The 22,236-nt window shown below is 55.1% G+C and overlaps 1 protein-coding gene across 1 annotated transcript; it reads right to left on the bottom strand.

Annotated features, from left to right (window-relative positions):
* Nucleotides 1–607: 607 nt before the first annotated feature.
* On the bottom strand, nucleotides 608–18,692 carry CYSLTR1 (cysteinyl leukotriene receptor 1). The gene is made up of 2 exons (XM_029067031.2): nucleotides 18,318–18,692; nucleotides 608–3,370 (listed from the first exon to the last, which is right to left on the bottom strand). Exon 2 carries the CDS (start codon nucleotides 3,341–3,343, stop codon nucleotides 2,324–2,326), a length of 1,020 nt encoding a protein of 339 aa, XP_028922864.1. The 5' UTR covers nucleotides 3,344–3,370; nucleotides 18,318–18,692; the 3' UTR covers nucleotides 608–2,323.
* Nucleotides 18,693–22,236: the final 3,544 nt, after the last annotated feature.

The raw sequence follows: 22,236 nt of genomic DNA on the forward strand, positions 1-22,236 counted from the left end.
TTACTATAGTGCCTGACACTTAGTGAGTGCTTACAAATGCCATCAAAAAAAAAAAAAAAAGGGGGGAGAGGAGTTTTCTGTTTCCTCCCACTGAACTGTGGGTTAATTAGCTTACAGCTCCTCTTTAGCTCAGGACAGTGCTCCAAGCTGGGTTCCCAGGTGCGAAACACACACCCCGGTTTTGGCCGGGCCTACCATATTACAGAATATAATAAACTCCTGCCTGGAATGAGAAATGCTTTGATTCAAACCACTTGGGTTGAAATGACCAAGCCCATCCACCATCTGCCCAGGCAGAGGCCAACTAGCTTTGAGGAGACTTGTTGACGGGGTGGGGTGGGGGTGCTGAGGGGGTTGAGGTGCTAAGGGGAAAGGTCAGGGTGTCCACAGGCCTGACTTCACAAGGGTCTGGGGGTGACCGGTCCAAGCTAGGGAATCAAGCAGAGAAGCAGGGTGGCCTCATGGATAGAGCATGAGCCTGGGAGTCAGAAGGACCTGGGTTATAATCCTAGCTCCACCGCTTGTTGACTGTGGGCAAGTCGCTTAACTTCTCTGGGCCTCAGTTCCCTCAACTGTAAAATGGGAATTAAGACTGTGTCCACCTCACCGTTTAATATATACATAGTACATAGTAAGCTTTTAACAAATACCACAGTCATCATTGTCATCATCATCGTCATCAAACACCAACTGAGCCCAGCCAGTTGGTTATCAGGAGCTCAGACACCAGAGCACTGTACTGGGCACCTCTTGTGTAGAGAGAACTGTCCCAGAGGCAGAGTGCTGGATAAGGTGCTTGGGAGCATTCAGCAAGAGGCGAAGACACAGTCCCCATCCTCGAGGTCCTATTCAGGAATGAAAGCTCCTCTTTGGGAGAGAGAAGTCCACTTCTCCTGTCTGAGCAGGCTTAAGATAATTCCTCTCAGTCATCTGTTCAATCAGCCCCTGATCTCAGCCCAGAAACACTGACAATGGTTTACCTATCTGGAATTCTGGTGCAGATGGAAACCAAAACTGAGGCCAATCCACTCTTCAGCCTGTCCTCTGTCCACTACTCAGCAAGTCCACTGTGACCAGACCACCGACCCCCGCTCAGCCAGCCCACTGTGCTCAGTCCACTGTCCAGTGCTCAGCCCTCCAATGCCTAGAGTGCTGGCATTGCTTGGGACGAATGTTCAGCTCCCTGATTCTGGCTGGACAATCTCCGGGCTCTCTCAGGCTAGGAGCTTTACCTCAAATAAAGCCTCTTCGCCCCCGCCCCGTAGGGGGGCATGGGGGAGAGGGAGCAATAGAAGGCCACTCGTAATGATGGACACTACGAGAAGCTTAGAGACAAGTCCCCGACCCTTTTGTAACTTCAGTGGGGTTGGATCGAAGGAGAGGCAGGAGGAGAGACCTGCTCCATTCTCACTCCATCCTCCATCCCCCGCCAGGCCTGGGTCACTGGGGTTGGGGGAGGCCGATCTAATGGGTCAATTTCCCATCGTTCTCTCTGCCTCTTTCCCGGGGAAGAGGCGGGACAGTGTTCCTACAATCTGCAAGTGGATGTAGAAGTGCTGGATATTCCCCCCCCCCCCCCAGCAGCCCTACCCTCACATTTCCTCAGCCAAGCAGCTGATTTGGGGATGAGGGTGGCCTGCGGCAGAGAACCGACCCTCTGCCACAGCTCAACCCCCAACGCCTGCTTCCCTCTTCCACCTGCTCCCCCTCTGTCCAAGTTCCAATTCCATTTGGAGCCCAGAAAGGGGCTTGGTGAGGGAGTAGGGTGCAGGCCCCTCAGCTCCTCTGGAGTCACTCCCGGGCAGCCGTAAAGAATTTGTGTAATCCTGTGCGCTTGCGGAAGATGCCACTGGTGGCCACGCTACCCCGCGGGAGTGAGTGTGGCCAGATGGGCCAGGGTACAACCAACAGTCCCAGCTGAGCTGGGTGCGTACGCACACACAACACACCCACGCAAACACCCCCCCACCCCCCCCCACACCCACACACAGACTGTCCATCCTGTGCCGCCATATTTGCCGTCTGCAGTCAGCGCCCAACGGTCTCCTCGCTCTTCCTTCTTGTCTGTCGCTCCCCGACTCAGGAAGAGCTGTGGAGGACAGCACGCCGGTCCGGACTATCTGCCACCTCTGTCTCCCAGCTTCTTCCGCTTGGCTTCCAACGAAGGAAATATTCCTGTGATTCTGCAGGGTGGGGGGGTTGGGCGGGGCGATCAAAGTCTCTCACTGTCGAGCGCTCGCTCCCCTCCTCTCCCCGCCACGCAGCCCCGCATAGCCGAGTGAGGTCGGAGTCGGGGGGCGGGGCGGGGCGGGGGGGAGGGTCATCATTCTTTGAAAGACTCGCCACACTGGTCCTGGAGGGAGACCCGCCTCTTGGGCACCGAGGTCATGCTGGACCATGAGTGTTTGCGGAAGGTGGAGAGCTTCCGCCGGAAGTTCCCCCCAGAGAAGAAGTAGAGGAGGGGGTCGAAACAGCAGTTGGTGGCGGCCAGCGCCAGGGTGATGACCACGGACTTCTGCATCCTGAGCTGGGTCATGCAGTCCTGGCCGGGGGGGACCATGGAGAGCAGGTACACGGAGCGCTGCACGTGGTACGGCGTGAAGCACATCAGGAAGGCGGCGGTGACCACCAGGATCATCCCGACTGCCTTCCTGCGGTCCGCCTGGTTCTTCTTCAGAGAGTTCTTCAGCAGCGTCCAGGAGATCATGGTGTAGCAGATGGTGATGACCAGGAAGGGCAGGAGGAAGCCCAGGACCACGGCAACGAAGTGCAGGATCAGGAGGGAGGAGAGGGAAGAGGAGGACTGTGGGGGCTCGAAGCACTTGGTCTTGTTGTACTTGTCCACGTGGGAGCCGCTGGCCAGGAACGGGGAGCTGGTCAGGATGACGAAGGCCCAGATGCAGGCACACACCCAGCGGGCCTTCTTCTGCGTCACCAGCTTCATGTTCTGCACCGGGAAGACGATGGCGACGCACCGGAAGAAGCTCATGGCGGTCATGAAGAAGATGCTGCAGTACAGGTTGACGTAGAGCATGTAGGTGCTGAGGCGGCAGAGCAGATCCCCGAAGAACCACGAGCCCCTGTGCACGTAGTAGACCACGCGCAGCGGCAGCGTGCTGACGAACAGCAGGTCAGACAGGGCCAGGTTGACCAGGTACACCTGGAAGGCCGACTTCTCATGGTACGTCTTGAGGAGCACGTAGAGGACGAAGCCGTTGCCCAGGAGGCCCACCACGGTGATGGCGGAGTATACGGTGGAGTACACCTGGTTCCGGAAGTCGTCGATGGTCTCCGGGCAGCTCGCGTTGACTCCCGGGAGGGTAGTATTGGCCGCGCCGTCCATGGTGGGTCGGAGGGGTCGGCGCGGGGCCTGAGGGGGAGGCAGAGAGGTGAGCTCGTGGACGGAGGTCATGGACATCGTTGACCTGGGGGAGGGGGGTTGGGACCGGGAGTTGGGAGTCACCCTTCTTGACCCCCAGCCTCATAGCTAGGGGTGGACCGTCCGACACCCCTGACTTTCCCCTCGCTGTCCCTGGCTCCAGCGACCCGTAATAACAATTATGTTGGTATTTGTTAAGCGCTTACTATGTGCAGAGCGCTGTTCTTAGCGCTGGAGGAGATACAGGGGAATCAGGTCGTCCCACGTGAGGCTCACAGTTAATCCCCATTTTCCAGATGAGGGAACTGAGGCGCAGAGAAGTGAAGCGACTCGCCCACAGTCACACAGCTGACGAGGGGCAGAGCCGGGAGTCGAACCCATGACCTCTGACTCCGAAGCCCAGCCTCTTTCCACTGAGCCACGCTGCTTCCCCACCCATCACAGCCCATCCAACACCCCTGACTCTCCCCTCTCTGTCCCTGACTCTTCCCAGTGACCCAGCACAAACCATCCAAAACCCCTGACTCTCCCATTTCCGTCCCTGACTCCAGTGACCCAGCAGGGATGATAACAATGTAATTATAATAATGATTATGGTATTTGTAAGGCACTTACTATGTGCCAGGCGTCGTGCTAAGCGCTGCGGTAGATACGAGCAGATCAGGTTGGACTCGGTCTCTGTCCCACATGGGGCTCAGAGTCTCAATCCCCATTTTACCGATGAGGTAACTGAGGCACAGAGAGGTAAAGTGACTTACCCAAGGTCGTACAGCAGATAAGTGGTGGAGCTGGGATTAGAACCCGGGACCTTCTCACTCCCAGGCCTGCGCTCTCTCCACTATACCGTGCTGCTTCTCTGGATTATCCAATATCCCTGACTTTCATTCATTCAGTAGTATTTACTGAGCGCTTCCTATGAGCAGAGCACTGTACTAAGCGCTTGGAATGAGAGAAGCAGCGTATCTATTCTCTCCAGATATCTATTCTCCCTCCTGCTTAGACTGGAAGCCCCACTGAGGCAGGGACCATGTCTGAACTGATTTCCTGGTATCTACTGCAGCATTTAGCACAGTATTTGGCAACTAGTGAGTGCTTAGCAAATATCACTATCATCAGAGAAGCAGCGTGGCTCAGTGGAAAGAGCCCGGGCTCAGGAGCAAGAAATCATGAGTACAAATCCCGGCTCTCCCACTTGTCAGCTGTGTGACTGTGGGCAAGTCACTTCACTTCTCTGGGCTTCAGTGACCTCATCTGTAAAATGGGGATGAAGACTGTGAGCCTCACGTGGGACAACCTGATTCCCCTGTATCTCCCCCAGCGCTTAGAACGGTGCTCGGCACAAAGTAAGCACTTAACAAATGCCAACATTAATTAATCATCGTCATCATCATTATTAACATTATATAATAATATTCATATTAATATTATTATAATAATAATACTGATAAGCCCAGTCCACCCCCCGAGCCCTGCATCCGTGTCGGGGTGGGGCAGAGTCCCGGGCCTTTCTCTGTCCTGGCTCTCTGTTACTGCCACCTCTAGACTCCAGACCGTAAGCTCATCTTGGGCAGGGAATATGTCTGTTTATTGTTATATTGTACTCTCCTAAGCGTTTAGTACAGTGCTCTGCCCACAGTAAATAAATACAACGTTGGTATTTGTTAAGCGCTTACTATGGGCAGAGCACTGTTCTAAGCGCTGGGGTGGACACAGGGGAGTCAGGTTGTCCCACGTGGGGCTCACAGTCTTCATCCCCATTTTACAGATGAGGGAACTGAGGCCCAGAGAAGTGAAGTGACTTGCCCTCAGTCACCCAGCTGACAAGTGGCAGGGCTGGGATTCGAACTCATGAGCCCTGACTCCAAAGCCCGTGCTCTTTCCACTGAGCCTCTCCTTTGTGTCTGGGGGACAAAGCCCAGGGTTGGGACAGCCCCCGACCGGGGGGCCCATGCTCCCAGGCCCCTATGGGACATAATGACAATGATAATGGTATTTGTTAAGCACTTACCAAGTGGCAGACACCGAAATAAGTGCTGGGGTAGATACAAGCAAATAAGGTTGGACACAGTCCCTGTCCCACAGGGGGTTCACCGTCTCAATCCCCATTTTACAGATGAGGTAACTGAGACTTAGAGAAGTGAGGTCACTTTCATTCATTCATTCATTCAATAGTATTTGTTGAGCGCTTACTATGTGCAGAGCACTGTACTAAGCGCTTGGGATGTACAAATCGGCAACAGACAGAGACGGCCCCTGCCCTCTGACGGGCTTACGGTCTAATCGGGGGAGACACTCGCCCAAGGTCGCGCAGCAGACGAGTGGCGGAGCCGGAATTAGGACCACTACGCCACGCTGCTTGAAGTCAAAGTACTGCTGGGAATGGTGACGGTGGGGATAAGCCCTGAGCGGCAGCTCAAAGTCGGGGGACGCTTTTGACGCCTGCTCTCCCCTCTCCACTCCTTCGGGCCCTGCGGCTCCCCTAGCTGGGAAAGTCCTATCCACAGAGGTGGCCCTGCGACCTGCGGTCCCCGTAGCGCTGCTCTCCAGTAATCTCCTCGGTCCTCCGGTCCCAGGAGCGGGATGGGAGGCAGGTTTGAGTGCTCTGCCCAGGACAGAGAGACAGGTGGACGGAGCAGGGGCAGAGCAGGGCACCGAGACGGTCACAGGGACAGAGCGGCGTCTGGCAAGGACCCACTAGGAGAGTCCGGACTCTGCCGTCTGGCTGGACGCAGGTTGAGGTTTAAAGACCAGGGGACGGGGAGAAGAGAGAATCCCTGGTCCAGGGCCCCTCACTTCAGCTGGAGGATGGCAGGTTCAGGATAAAGAGCAGGATTGGAGCGCAGGGAGTGGGGAGAGATAAGGGGCTTAGTGGAAAGAGCATGGGCTTGGGAGTCAGAGGTCGTGGGTTTGAATCCTGGCTCTGCCACTTTGCATTCATTCATTCATTCAATAGTATTTATTGAGCGCTTACTATGGGCAGAGCGCCGTACTGAGCGCTTGGAATGAACAAGTCGGCAACAGATAGAGACGGTCCCCGCCGTTGGACGGGCTTCCGGTCTAATCGGGGGAGACGGACGGACGAGAACAGTGGCGATAAATAGAGTCGAGGGGAAGGACGTCTCGTAAAAACGATGGCGACTAAATAGAATCGAGGCGATGGACATTTCATTAACAGAATAAATAGGGTGATGAAAATATATACGGTCGAGCGGACGAGTACGGTGCCGAGGGGATGGGAAGGGAGAGGGGGAGGAGCGGAGGGAGATGGGGGGAGAAGAGGGTTAAGCTGCGGAGAGGTGAAGGGGGGGGCGGCCACTTGTCGGCTGTGTGACTGTGGGCAAGTCACTTAACTTCTCTGTGCTTCAGTTCCCTCATCTGTAAAATGGAGATTAAGACTGTGAGCCCCACATGGGACAACCTGATTACCCTGTATCCACTCCAGCGCTTCCTACGGTGCTTGCCGTATAGTAAGCACTTAACAAATACCATCATCATCATCATCAGAGAGCAGAGCAGTGGGGGCTGCGGAATGCAGACGCTGAGGCCTCTCCCTGCCCAGGACTACTGGGAATTTCTCCTGCCAACAGGCAGCCTTTCTGGCCCGGTTCCCGGGGCCGGCCCAGTTCTGGCCTGGTTCCTGGGGCTTGCCTGTTTCTGGCCCCATTCTGGCCCAGTCCCCAGAGCCTGCATGGTTGCCGGGTCCAGCCCATTTCTGGCCTGGTTCCCGGGGTCTGCCCAGTGGCTCTGCCTCAGGTACCCTGCCGGAGAGCCAGAGCCGGGCTGCTGCGATCTGGGATGCCCCTGGCGGGGTGGCCCGGAGCCCCCATGGCGGGATCGCCACAGGCCCCAGCCGGGAGGAGCGGGAGGTCACCGCGATTACGGACACCGAGTCCCCAGCGTCTGGGGCTATCTGTAAGCCAAGTTCTACCTCCCTGGTGTTGGCCACGGTGCAGAGAGCCCCAGGAACGCCCCTTGCCAGGGACCCCAGCCCCCCAACTTGCCGCTGGCTGTTTTTGTTGTTAATGGTATTTGTTAAGCGCTTACTCTGTGCCAGGCACTAGTCTAACTCTGGGGTAGATACTAGGTAATTAATCAAGTTGGACACGGTCCCCGTCCCAAGTGGGGTTCCCAGTCTTAATCCCCATTTTGCAGATGAGATAACTGAGGCACCGAGAAGCGAAGCGACCTGCCCAAGGTCACACAACGGACAAGGGGTGGAACCAGAGTTAGAACCCAGATCTTCTGACTTCCAGGCCCACGTTCTTTCCATTAGGCCGTGCCGGTTCTCATATTAACTGTTGCTACAACTATCACTGAGTGCAATAGGCGCCCGGTACAGCACTCCGTACGCAGGAAGGTTCCGGTACAGTGCCCTGTACACAGAAGATATTTGGGACTAGTTGATCCCAGGGCCGGTCGGCCCCACGGTCATTTCTGACCCTAACCTAGTGCCCATCTGTCACGAGCGACTTCTCCCCGCCCGCAGATTTGGGGATAGGGTGGGGGCTGGGGACGTCTCCTGTCTCCACCCTGGGATCTTTGCCCACCAGCTCTTTCCACGCTGGGGTCCCACCCCCATCAGGAGTCGCCGTGGGGAGAGCATCAGGGGGAACCGCCCTGATTGACATCTGGTGATCCCTGACCCCTGTGGTCCCCCGAGGCGGCTGGGGGAGCCTCTCGTCTCCACCCTGAGGTCCTTGCACACCAGCTCTCAACTGGGATCCCGGCCCCACCGGGAGTCGCCGTGGGGAGAGCATCAGTGGGAACCGCCCTGAATGACATCTGGTGATCCCTGACCCCTGTGGTCCCCCGGGGCATGGAAACCATCCTGTCCGGAAGTCACCCCACTCCCCGGGGAGATGCAGTTGATCCCTAGCTAGCCCAGCTTTCTCAAGAAAAACTCGTGGAAAATTCCTGTTGGGTCCAACTTGGCCTGGGTATACACTAACCTTAGCAGTGCCGGGATCATGCAGGCCAAAGTAGCCATCTTCGATGTCCAAGGGATTTATTGGGTGCCTACTGCAGTCAGAGCACTGGAATGGGTGTCTCTCGTGTGGAGAGCACTGTGCTGGGCACTTACTATATGCAGAGTACTGTACTGAACACCTACTGTGTGCAGAGCACTCTATCGTCTATCTTCTAGACTGTGAGCCTGTTGTTGTGTAGGGATTGCCTCTATTTGTCGCCATATTGTACTTTCATTCATTCATTATCGAGCGCTTACTATGTGCAGAGCACTGTACTAAGCACTTGGAATGTACAATTCGGCAGCAGATAGAGACAATCCCTGCCCAGGGACGGGCTCACAATGCTTAGTACAGTGCTCTGCACACAGTGAGCGCTCAGTAAATACGATTGAATGAATGAATGAATGAATGAATACCGACGTTCAAGGAATCCTCTCCCAGAGACCTCCGCTGGCACTCTCGGATGGAATCTCTCCAACGGCACCAGCATCTCTGACCCCCAGAACTGGTCCGTTCATCTGTTCTCCCGCCTGTTACAGATTCCTTTACTGACTCACCCGCCGCCTTCATTACTCGGGTCCTGCTTTCGCATTCCTTCAGTGTCGATTATTTGTATCCAGGGCTGTTGCCTGGCACCTCTGTTTAGCTCATAAACCTCTTGAGGACAGGGATCAGGCCCTCTGTCCTCCAAGTGCCTTCACAACACTAAGAACACAAAATACTTTCATAATAACTCTGGGAACAAAAGGAGCATGGCCGACTGGAAAAGCCCAGGCCTGGGAGTCAGAAGATCTGAGTTCTAATCCCGGCTCTGCCACTTAGCTGCTGCGTGTCCTTGGCCAAGTCACTTAACTTATCTGGCCTCTTTTCCTCATCTGCAAAATAATGTTGGTATTTGTTTGTTAAGCGCTTACTATGTGCAGAGCACTGTTCTAAGCGCCGGGGTAGATAAAGGGTAATCAGGCTGTCCCTCGTGAGGCTCACAGTCTTCATCCCCATTTTACAGATGAGGTAACTGAGGCACAGAGAAGTTAAGTGACTTGCCCACAGTCACACAGCTGACAAGTGGCAATACTTGTTCTTTCTCCCCTTTAGACTGTGAGCCCTTTGTGGGACAGGCACTGATTATCCCTTTTTTAGTGGTAATTGTTAGGTGCTTATTATATGCCAGGCCCTGCACTAAACTCTCGGATAGACACCAGCTGATCTGGTTGGATACAGTCTATGTCCTACCTGGGGCTCACAGTCTTCATCCCCGTTTTACAGATGAAGTAACCAAGGCACGGAGAAGTTAAGTGGCTTTCCCAAGGTCACACAGCAGTCAAGGGGCAGAACTGGGATTAAAACCTCTGCCTCCTCGCCCTGTGCTCTCTCCACTAGGCCATGCCGTATCTACCCCAGCGCTTCATACAGTTCGCGGTACATAGTAAACCCTTAACCATACCACAGTTATTATTATTAGGGAAAAGGCAGGGCTCTTCCCACAGTTTAAAGGAGGAGAAAACTGAGATGCAGAGAGGTTCAGAGATCTGCTCAAGGACCAACAGCAGGTCAGTGATGGTTACGGTTTCTGATACGTGCTTACTGAGTGTCAAACACTGTTCTAAGCACTAGGGTAGATACGAGTCAGTCAGGTCGGACACAGTCCCTGTCCCACATGGGGCTCCCGGTCTAAGTAGGAGGGACAACAGCAACAGGCCGATGGCAGGGCTGGCACTGTTAATCACTCGATCAGTCGTATTTACTGAGTGCTTGCTGTGTGCAGAGCACTGTACTAAGCGCTTGGGAGACACGTTCCCTGCCTTCAACGAACTTACAGTAGAACCCAGGGCTCCTGTCTCCCAGATCCCCTATATCACAGTGCCCGGTTTGATCTCCTGTGCCCCTCACCCCCACTCCAGAAGGCAGGACTGACCCGGCCCTTCTGACCACCGTGAGGGCTCCAGATGGTCGGCCCCTTTTGGTCATCGCATGACAGCTTCTCGACCCAGCCTGGGAAACAGAAATACTCCAAGCTCCAATACTCCACCCAGAGACGTGCTTAATTGAAACATCCAAACTCTGCCCAAAAGGCTCACTTCCAATTGTTTCCCACTGGGGATAAGCCAGGGGAGATTAATGCTGGGAAATTTCCTAGGGTAGCAGGGTTGGCCGCCACGGGTAGGACAGTTACAACTTCTCTAGAAGAGCAGCCGGTCCCCCGGGCCCCCCGGGACTTCACTCCAGAGATAGCGTTCGGGGCTGAACTGTGGGGATTCTGCTCGGGGCTTCTGAGGAGAGAGCAGAGATGAGAAGGACAAATACACACACACACACACATACACATACATACACACAGACGCATGGAAATAGAGAGAGAGAAATCAGGCTGGGCGGGAGGAGAGGAAGGCACGGAGACGGGAGAGTCAGGGATGTCAGATGATCCGTGGGACGGTCCACGTTGGGCCACTGAGGGAGAGTTAGGAATGGAGAGGGGAGTCAGGGGTGTTGGACGACCTGTGCTGGGTCACTGGGGGAAAGTCAGGGATGGAGAGGAGAGAATCGGGGACGGAGAGGGCAGTGCTGTGCCGGATGGTCCGTGTTGGGTCACTGGGGGAGAATCAGGGGTGGAAAGGGGAGAGTCGGGGGTGTCAGATGTTCCGCGCTGAATTCCTGGGGGAGAGTCAGGGATGAAGAGGGGAAAGTCGGGGATGAAGAGGGGAAAGTCAGGGGTGTTGGATGGTCAGTGTTGGGTCGCTGGGGGAAAATCAGGGACGTAGAAGGGAGAGTCAGTGTTGGAAGGCACATCTTTAACCATAAGGCTAAGCGTCCAGGAGGGCTCTCCCCATCTACCCCTGTTGCAGGATTAGTTGGATTGTGGGGCTGAACCAGAGTAATAAATAAATAAATGAGCCCCCATTGGGTGCAGTTCACTGTTCTGAGTCTGAGAACGTCCAACCAACAAGAAGCTGCCCCTCTAAAGCACTGCTCAAGGCCTGACACTCTCTCCCCCTTCTAGACTGTGAACTCGTTGCTGGGTAGGGATCCCCACCTACCCTCTGCTCCTTCCTCTTCCAACTTCCCCTCCCCTCAGCACTGTGTTCATTTGTATATATTATTTATTAATAATAATAATAATAATAATGTTGGTATTTGTTAAGCGCTTACTATGTGCCGAGCACTGTTCGAAGCGCTGGGGTAGACATAGGGGAATCAGGTTGTCCCACGTGGGGCTCACGGTCTTCATCCCCATTTTACAGATGAGGGAACTGAGGCACAGAGAAGTTAAGTGACTCGCCCACAGTCACACAGCCGACAAGTGGCAGAGCTGGGATTCGAACTCCTGAGCCCTGACTCCAAAGCCCGTGCTCTTTCCACTGAGCCACGCTGCTTCTCCATATTATTACCATATTTATTTGTCAATGAGATGTACATCCCCTTGATTCTATGTATCTTGATAATATTGTCTCGTTTTGCTTTGCTGTCTGTCTGTCTCCCCTGTTTAGACTGTGAACCCATCATTGGGCAGGGATTGTCTCTATCTGTTGCCAAATTGTATATTCCAAGCGCTTAGTACGGTGTTCTACACATAGTAGCTTGGCTCAGTGGAAAGAGCCCGGGCTTGGGAGTCCGAGGTCATGGGTTCGAATCCCGGCTCCGCCACTTGTCAGCTGTGTGACTGTGGGCAAGTCACTTAACTTCTCTGTGCCTCAGTTCCCTCATCTGTAAAATGGGGATTAAGACTGTGAGCCTCACAAGGGACAACCTGATTACCCTGTATCTACCCCAGCGCCTAGAACAGTGCTCTGCACATAGTAAGCGCTTAACAAATACCAGCATTATTATTATTATTATTATAGTTAAGTGCTCAATAAATACTATCGAATGAATGAATTGCTTCTATCTGTTGCCGACTGGTACTTTCCAAGCGCTTAGTACAGTGCTCTGCACATAGTGAGCGCTCAATAAATACGATTGAATGGAGACTGTCTCTATCTGTTGCCGACTTGTTCATTCCAAGCGCTGAGTACAGTGCTCTGCACATAGTGAGCGCTCAATAAATACGACTGAATGGAGACTGTCTCTATCTGTTGCCGACTTGTTCATTCCAAGCGCTTAGTATTCATTCATTCATTCAATAGTATTTATTCAGCGCTTACTATGTGCAGAGCACTGTACTAAGCGCTTGGAATGAACAAGTCGGCAACAGATAGAGACAGTCCCTGCCCTTTGACGGGCTTACGGTCTAATCGGGGGAGACGGACAGACGAGAACAGTGGCGATAAATAGAGTCGAGGGGAAGAACATCTCGTAAAAACAATGGCAACTAAATAGAATCAAGGCGGTGAACATTTCATTAACAAAATAAATAGGGTAATGAAAATATATACAGTTGAGCAGACGAGTACAGTGCTGAGGCCAGTGCGCTGCACATAGTGAGCGCTCAATAAATACGACTGAATGGAGACTGTCTCTATCTGTTGCCGACTTGTTGATTCCAAGCGCTTAGTACAGTGCTCTGCACATAGTGAGCGCTCAATAAATACGACTGAATGGAAACTGTCTCTATCTGTTGCCGACTTGTTGATTCCAAGCGCTTAGTACAGTGCTCTGCACATAGTGAGCGCTCAATAAATACGACTGAATGGAGACTGTCTCTATCTGTTGCCGACTTGTTGATTCCAAGCGCTTAGTACAGTGCTCTGCACATAGTGAGCGCTCAATAAATACGACTGAATGGAGACTGTCTCTATCTGTTGCCGACTTGTTGATTCCAAGCGCTTAGTACAGTGCTCTGCACATAGTGAGCGCTCAATAAATACGACTGAATGGAGACTGTCTCTATCTGTTGCCGACTTGTTGATTCCAAGCGCTTAGTACAGTGCTCTGCACATAGTGAGCGCTCAATAAATACGACTGAATGGAGACTGTCTCTATCTGTTGCCGACCTGTTGATTCCAAGCGCTTAGTACAGTGCTCTGCACATAGTGAGCGCTCAATAAATACGATTGAATGAATGAGAAAGTCGCACTTGCCGCTTTGCGCACAGTTCCGGGTCCGGCCGCTAGATGGCAGCAAAGCAGGTGTTAAGCGACTTTCCCGCCCCCCCGGGCCCCGCGTCGTCCCGCAGCCCGAGGCCCAATAACAATGTGGGTATTTGTTAAGCGCTTACTACGTGCAGAGCACTGTTCTAAGCGCTGGGGGAGAGACAGGGTCATCAGGTGGTCCCACGTGAGGCTCACAGTCTTCATCCCCATTTTCCAGATGAGGGAACTGAGGCCAGGAGAAGCGAAGTGACTTGCCACACAGCTGACGAGGGGCAGAGGCGGCATTAGAACCCATGACTTAATAATAATAATGTTGGTATTTGTTAAGCGCTTACTATGTGCCGAGCACTGTTCTAAGCGCTGGGGTAGACATAGGGGAATCAGGTTGTCCCACGTGGGGCTCACAGTCTTAATCCCCATTTTACAGATGAGGGAACTGAGGCACAGAGAAGTGAAGTGACTTGCCCACAGTCACACAGCCGACAAGTGGCAGAGCTGGGATTCGAACTCATGAGCCCTGACTCCCAAGCCCGGGCTCTTTCCACTGAGCCACGCTGCTTCTCTAAGGCGGACACCCTGTGAGGACACCACCTTGGGCGGCACAATTCCCTAACCCGTTGGACACCGGAGGGCTGTGACCTCCGCTCCGCTCCCCGTCGAGGCCCCCCGGGCTCACCCAGCTCTCCCGACGCAGGGGTCCGCGGGGGTCATTCATTCCTTCAACCGAATTAATTACTGTTTATTATTATTATTACTATCACGGTATCTGTTAAGCGCTTCATCTGTGCCCAGCAGTGTTCTAAGCGCTGGGGAAGATTACAAGGTCATCAGGTTCGCAATCTTCATCCTCTATTTTACAGATTCATTATAATAATAATAATAATAACGTTGGTATTTGTTAAGCACTTACTATGTGCAGAGCACTGTTCTAAGCGCCGGGGTAGACACAGCGGAATCAGGTTGTCCCACGTGGGGCTCCCAGTCTTCATCCCCATTTTACAGATGAGGGAACTGAGGCACAGAGAAGTTGAGTGACTTGCCCACAGTCACACAGTTGACAAGTGGCAGAGCCGGGATTCGAACTCATGACCTCTGACTCCAAAGCCCATGCTCTTTCCACTGAGCCACGCTGCTTCATTCAATAGTATTTATTGAGCGTTTACTATGTGCAGAGCATGGTACTAAGCGCTTGGAATGGACAATTCGGCAACAGATAGAGACCATCCCTGCCCAGTGACGGGCTCACGGTCTAATCGGGGGAGACAGACCGACATAAACAAGACAAGATAATCACTATAAATAGAATCAAGGGGATGTACACCTCATTAACAAATAAATAGGGTAATAAAAATATATATAAATGAGCACGGTGCTGAGGGGAGGGAAAGAGAGATGGGGAGGAGCAGAGGGAAAGGGGGCTTAGATGAGGGGAGGTGAAAGGGGAAGGGGGAGGGAGCAGAGGGCGGAGGGGGAGCAGAAGGAGCAGAGGGAAAAGGGGAAGCTCAGTCTGGGAAGGCCTCTTGGAGGAGGTGCGCTCTCAGGAGGGCTTTGAAGAGGGAAAGAGAGTTAGTTGGGCGGAGGTGAGGAGGGAGGGCATTCCGGGACCGCGGGAGGACGTGGGTCAGAGGTCGACGGTGGGATAGGCGTGAACGGGGGACGGTGAGGAGGTGGGCGGCGGAGGAGCGGAGCCTACGGGGTGGGCAGGAGAAAGAGAGAAGGGAGGAGAGGTAGGAGGGGGCGAGGGGATGGAGAGCCTTGAAGCCCAGAGTGAGAAGTTTTTGTTTCGTGCGGAGATTGATAGGCAACCACTGGAGGATTTTAAGGAGGGGAGTGACAGGCCCAGCGCGTTTCTGCATGAAGATGATCCGGGCAGCGGAACGAAGAATAGACTGGAGTGGGGAGAGACAGGAGGAAGGGAGATCAGAGAGGAGGCTGACACAATAATCCAGCCGGGATTTTATGAGAGCTTGTACCAGTACGATAGCCGTTTGGATGGAGAGGAAAGGGCGGATCTTGGCGATGTTGTAAAGGTCAGACCGACAGGCATTGGTGACAGATTGGATGTGTGGAGTGAATGAGTTCAACCGAATTTATTACTGTTAATTATTATTATTACTATCATGGTATTTGTTAAGCGCTTACTCTGTGCCCAGCACTGTTCTAAGCGCTGGGGAAGATTCCAAGGTAATCAGCTTGTCCCAGTGGGGCTCGCAATCTTAATCCTCCATTTTACAGATGAGGTAACGGAGGCACAGAGAGGTAAAGTGGTTTACCCACGGTCACAGAGCAGACAAGTGGCAGAGCCGGGATTAAAATCTCTGCCCGTCCCCTTTCCACTAAGCCACGTGAGCGCTTACTGGGTGAGGAACACTGTACTAAGCGGTTGGGAAAGCACAATACAGCCATAAAGAGAGACAATTACTGATCGCAACGAGCTCACAGCCTAGAGCCGGGGAGACAGACATCAATTCGAGTAAGAGATATCAATATAAATAAATAAAATGACAGTTATGTACATAGATTCTGTGGGGCGGGGAGAGGCGGGAAGAGCCAAGGAAGGGAGTCAGGGTGATGCAGAAGGGAGTGGGAGTTGAGGAAAAGTGGGGCTTAATCTGGGAAGGCCTCTTGGAAGAGTTGGGCCTTGAAGGCGGGAGAGTCATTGCCCGGCGAAATTGTCTGGAGCATCCATTCATTCAACGTATTAATTGAGCGTTTACTGTGTGCAGACCACTGTACTAAGCGCTCTTCCAGGAGATGGGCCTTGAAGGCGGGGAGAGTCATTGCCCGGCGAAATTGTCTGGAGCATCCATTCATTCAATCGGGTTTATTGAGCGCTTACTGGGTGCAGAGCACTGTACTAAGCGCTCTTCCAGGAGATGGGCCTTGAAGGCGGGGAGAGTCATTGCCCGGCGAAATTGTCTGGAGCATCCATTCATTCACTCGTGTTTATTGAGCGCTTACTGGGTGCAGAGCACTGTGCTAAGCGCTCTTCGAGGAGATGGGCCTTGAAGGCGGGGAGAGTCATTGCCCCGCGAAATTGTCTGGAGCATCCATTCATTCAATCAATCGTGTTTATTGAGCGCTTACTGGGTGCAGAGCCCTGTACTAAGCTCTTGGAAAGTACAATAAAGTGCGCTCCCAATCGCTCGCCCCCCTGCCTCCCCTCCCCGCCGGCCTTGGCCCCAGCTGGTCCCACCCCGGGTAGCTTCTGTCCCGTCCGGACCCGGCGGGTGTCCGGACCCCGACCCGGGCCCCTCCCCACCCCCTCGGCCTGGGAGGAGCTGCGGGAGAACGAGGAAGGGGGGCGGGAGGGGGAGGGGTGGATGCGTTGTGGTCCGGCCCAAGGTTCAGCTTGGGCGGCGGGTCCCCGGAAGCCTGGTTGGGGCGGTTCCCTCCGGGGAACCTCGCTTTTTGGGTGGGGGAATGGGCCGAGTTATCCGGGAGGGCAGCAGAGAGCAAACGGATCACGGTGACACTCTCTCGGTGCTTTCCAAGCCGCTAAGAATAACAAACAGTAATAACGACAACCGTGAAAATAACTGAGGTTTTTAGTGCTACTAGGGGCCGACCATTGTCCGTAGCGCTGGGGTAAATAGAAGAAAAGCAAGTCGGACATCAAGTCGGACGCCGTCCCCGTCCCGCACGGGGCTCACAGTTCGAAGCAGGTGATGGGGGAGAACAGGTATTTAATCACCATTTTACAGATGAGGAAACTGAGGCCCGGGGACGTTAAATGACTTCCCCGGGGTCATACGGCGGGCAAGCGGGAGAGCGGAATTGGAACCGAGGTCTCCCGACTCCCGGGCCGGTATTCTTTCCACCAGGTCTAGTGGGATACGGCCAAGCATCTTTGCGGAGCCAAGAGCTTCGCCTCCAAGGCCGAGACCCGGGGTCACTGGCCCTATGGCCCCCCGCACCCCGAGCCGGAATCGGGGGGCCACCGGCCCCATCGCCCCCACGGCCAGGACCCGGGGGAACGGGTCCCAACGTCCCCACGGCTAGAACCGAAGATGCCAACCTTTATCCCCCCGACATCTGGTCCCATCGCGCCCACAGCTACAGCTGGAGACACCGGTCCCTTCGACCCCACAGCCTGGACCTTGGGGCACCGACCCATCACCCCCACAGCCTCCACAGCCTTCATCTCCCCCACAGCCGGGCCCCGGGGGCACAGGTCCCATCGCCCCCACAGCCCTAACCCGGGGACGCCGGCCCCCTCGCCCCCACAGCCGGGCCCCGGGGGCACCGACCCATCACCCCCATATCCTCCATCTCCCCCACAGCGGGCACCAGGGGGCACCGGGCCCATCGCCCCCACGGCCGGGCCCCGGGGGCACCGACCCATCGCCCCCACAGCGGGGACCCGGGGTCACCGGTCCCATCGCCCTCTCGGCCGGGCCCCGGGGGCACCGACCCATCACCCCCACCCACCCGCCCCACCCCCGGCGGGACCCGGGGGCGCCGACCCCGTCGCGCGGCACTGTGGACAGCAGGAGGGACGGAGTGCTCTGCCCACTCGGTTCCTCCGTCCCTCACCGTCGAACCGTTAGTGCCCCCGGACGCCCCCCGAGCAGGGGCCGGTCCCCCCGGAGAGGGCTGAGGCTGCAGTCTCCCGGGAGCTGGCCAATAATAATAACAATGGCATTTGTTAAGCGCTTACTACGCGCGGAACACTGTTCTAAGCGCTGGGAGGATACAAGGTGACTAGGTTGTCACCCAGTCTTAAGGCTTATTTTACAGTTGAGGTAACTGAGGCGAGTGAGGGGCCTCCTGGCTCCCGCCGGACCCAGGCCGGGGGGGCGGGGGTGGTCGTGGGGAGAGGGTAGGGGTCAGGCAGGTCGGGGGGAAGGGGGTCTTTCCCCCCTAAACCTAGACGTCCGAGCCAGCCCGCCGCAGGCGGACCTTGGGGGAAGAGTCCAGCCGGCGCTCGGACCAGGGTCTTACCTGCTGTGCTGACCGTTGGGGCCCGGCCCCGGCAGCGCGGACTCGGGGCTCCGGAGATGCTGAAGACCCTTGGAGGAAGGACGAAGGCCGGAGCTTGGGCGGGTCGGGAAGGGACACTGGCTCCCCAGAAACCGGCCCGAGGGGGAGAGGGGGGTCCCCGGCTCCCCGCGAAGCCGAGTCCGTCCTCGAACTGAGAAGTCCGCGCGGGTCCGTCTCTCTGGCTCCGGCCGGCTCCGTGCGGGGTACGTGTGGCTCTGTGTGCGTCCCGGCTAAGTGCGTGTCTGGGCTGTGTTAGTGTGCGGTCCCCCGGAAAAAGAGCTGTAGGCGGGCGGTGCGGTCAGCTGGCTCGGCCTGCTGGGCTCGGGGGGCCGGGGCCGCCTGCCGGCTCCTGGGGGGGGGGGGGCGGAAAGAGAGGGAGGGGCAAGAGGGGAAGGGAGGGGGAAGGAGATGGGGTGGGGGAGAGGAAAAAGGAAGGGGAGGGAGGGACGAAGGAGGGGGTGAAGGAATGAGGGACCAAGGAGAGGGAGAGGGGAAAGAAGGGGGAAAGGGGAAGGGAGGGGGAAGGAGATGGGGGGGGAGAAAGGATGGGGGGGAGTTGGGGGAGGGGGGGAAAGGGTGGGGAGGATAAGGAGGGGCAGGAAGGGGAAGGAGATGGGGGAGAGAAAGGAGGGGGAAAGGGGAGGGAAGAAGAGGGAAGGGGGGCAGAAAGGGGAAAGGGTGGAGAGGGGAAGGAGGGGCAGGAAGGGGAAAGGGCCCTTCCAAGAAACTTGCTGGCTCCCTCCTGTCTGGGAAGGGGAGCCGGCCCTTCATCCTGGAAAGGGGGGGGGGGAGCAGGAGAAAGGGGGGCTGAGTGTGGGGAGGGGTAACTCATCTGGCATTTGTGTCTTTCTGAACACACTGCTCTGCACATTTTAGGGGCTCGGCACCGTGCTCTGACTGCAGTAGAGGTCCAGTACTGTGCTCTGTAAACAGCGGGCACTCGAGCACAGGACTCTGCACTCAGAAGGCACCAGATATAGTATTTAGCACATAGGAGCTACCGGTACACAGCTCTGCACACAATAAGTGCTCAGTCCATACTCTGCACAGAGTGGCCAGATCGAAGCAGGGAGAACCTGGAATTTTTCCACCCCACAGGGCTGGGGGTGGAAGGCGGCAAGTCCAGAACAAACAGCAGGAAAACTTTTTTCCCCCAGCAGAGATTGAGAACGGGGAATCTGAGCAGGGATGTGCAGGGTGGGCTGGGAACACTGGCCGGTCTAGAGGGTATCACAGGGGTCCGTGCTCACAGGGGTCCATGCTGGGTCACTGGGGGAGAGTCAGGGATGGAGTAGGGAAAGTCAAGGGTGTCGGATGATCCGCGCTGGGTCACTGGGGGAGAGGGAGGGATGGAGACTGGAGAGTCAGGGGTATTGGATGGTCCATGCTGGGACTCTGGGGGGAGTCAGGGATGAAGAAGGGAGAGTCAGGGATGTTGATTAGGTTATGCTTGGTCACTGGGGAGAGTCAGGGTTGGAGAAAGGGTCAGGGGTGTTGGGTGGTCCATACTGGGTCACTGAATGAGAGTCAGGGGCTGGCTCCACACAGCCTGGATTACTGCATCAGCCTCCTTGCTGACAACCCAGCCTCCTGTCTCTCTCCACTCCAATCAATACTTCACTCTGCTGCCTGGATCATTCTTCTATAAAAACATTCAGGACGTGTCACTCCACTCCTCAGAAGACTCCAGTGGTTACCCATCCAACTCCGTATCAAACACCTCACCACCGGCTTTAAAATACTCAATAATCTTGCCCCCACCTACCTCACCTCACTACTCTCCTACTATGACTCGGCCCACACGCTTCGCTCCTCTAATGCTAACCTTCTCACTGTGCCTCCATCTTAGCTATCTCACCTCCAGCCCCTTGCCCACTTCCAGCCCCTGGCCTGGAATGGCCTCCCTCCTCAAATCTGACAGACAACTACCCTCCCCTAGTTCAAGGCCTTAATGAAGGCACATCTCCTCCAGGAGGCCTTCCCTGACTAAGCCCCCCTTTCCTCTTCTCCCACTCCCTTCTGCCTCGCCCTGACTTGCTTCCTTTGTTCTTCTCCCCACCCAGCCCCACAGCACTTATGTACAAATCTGTAATTTATTTATATTAATGTCTGTCTCCCCCACTCTATACTGTAAGTTCACTGCGGGCAGAGAACGTGTCTGTTTATTGTTGTACTCTCCCAAGTACTTAGTACAGCGCTCTGCACACAGTAAGTGCTCAATAAACACGGTTGAATGAATGAGTGAATGAATGAAGTCAGGGATAGAGAGGGGAGAGTCAAAGGTGTAGGATGGTCCGTGGTAGGTCACTGGGTGAGAGTCAGGAACAGAGAAGGGAGAGTCAAGCAGATGACCCAACCTTCACCCTGAGGGAGGACAATCAGCACACAGTTCTCTCAGTGTCCACTGAAGGAGACAAGAGCGTAGGCCTTGTCCGCCAGGGCTGAGCCGGGGTGACACAGCTCATATTATGATCATCTCCCAAGATCTAGTGCCGTCTGCATCGCGCTGCCATTTATGGCCAGGCCTAGCTGCTCCTAGCCTTTGCACAGCTGTCAACGGCTGCAGTGCTCAGAATTCCTTCAGAATCCAGCTGGATGTGTGGCTGGGCCGGACGCCATGCTCCTCTGAATGACTCTCTGTCAGTCCTACTTCCTTCTCGTGCTCACCCTGATGCCCTGCAACCCCTCCTTGGGCAGGAAGGGATCTGAGCCCCGCTGCCACTCAGCACCCACTTCCCCTCCAGCTGCCGCCCCACTGCCCGCGCTGCCCGGCCCAGGCAGGGGCCCAGGAGTGGAACTCTGCCAGGGGCACTGCCGTTCCCTCTGGGATGCCGGCGTCCTGAATCTGTGCTTGGGGCCTCCAGGGCAAAAGGGATGGACTAGCTGCTTCATGGTGGCCTGCAGGGAGTCTGTATGTCCCTAAGCTCCAGGCAAATGTCCCTCTGGAACCCTGGATTCTCCTTCGGCTGGGCCCAACACCCTCGGGCCATGCAATTAACACAAGAAGAGTTGGGGGTTGGGGTGGGAATCGTGCGGAGGGCAGCCCACAGCTGTGAGACGCTTCTGATGGTTGACTCCTTAAGAGCTCTAAGTCCAGGGACATGGCACTGACCCATCAGCCCATCTGATAATAGTAACGATGGATTTTTTTAAGTGCCTTCACCTCTCCGCATCTTAACCCTCTTTTCCCCCCATCTCCTTCTGCTCCTCCCCCCACTTCCCATCCCCTCAACACTGTACTCGTCTGCTCAACTGTATTTATTTTCATTACCCTATTTATTTTGTTAATGAAATGTACATCGCCTCGATTCTATTTAGCCGCCATTGTTTTTACGAGATGTTCTTCCCCTCGACTCTATTTATTGCCATTGTTCTCGTCTGTCCGTCTCCCCCGATTAGACCGTAAGCCCGTCCAACGGCAGGGACTGTCGCTATCTGTTGCCGACTTGTTCATCCCAAGCGCTTAGTACAGTGCTCTGCACATAGTAAGCGCTCAATAAATACTATTGAATGAATGTGTCAACCAACCACTGTTCTAAGAGCTGAGGTAGATATAAGCTAATCAGGGTGGCTGCCCTGCGTTGGGGGCATGGAGGGAGGATGGACCAGAACACTGTGCCCAGGGGCACTGGGAGATGACACAGAGACCCAGGGGAGCCAATCCTCATTAGAGGGGAAGCAGCATGGCGTAGTGGATAGAGCACAGGCCTGCAAGTCAGAAGGTCATGGGTTCTAATTCCAGCTCTGCCACTTGTCTGCTGCATGGCCGTTGGCAAGTCACTTAACTTCTCTGTGCCTCAATTACCTCGTCTGTCAAGTGGGGATTAAGACTGTGAGCTCCGTACAGGTCAGGGACTGTGTCCAATCAGATTTGCTTGTA

This window comes from Ornithorhynchus anatinus, chromosome 6 (genome assembly GCF_004115215.2).
Source record: "Ornithorhynchus anatinus isolate Pmale09 chromosome 6, mOrnAna1.pri.v4, whole genome shotgun sequence".
Lineage (NCBI taxonomy): Eukaryota > Metazoa > Chordata > Mammalia > Monotremata > Ornithorhynchidae > Ornithorhynchus > Ornithorhynchus anatinus.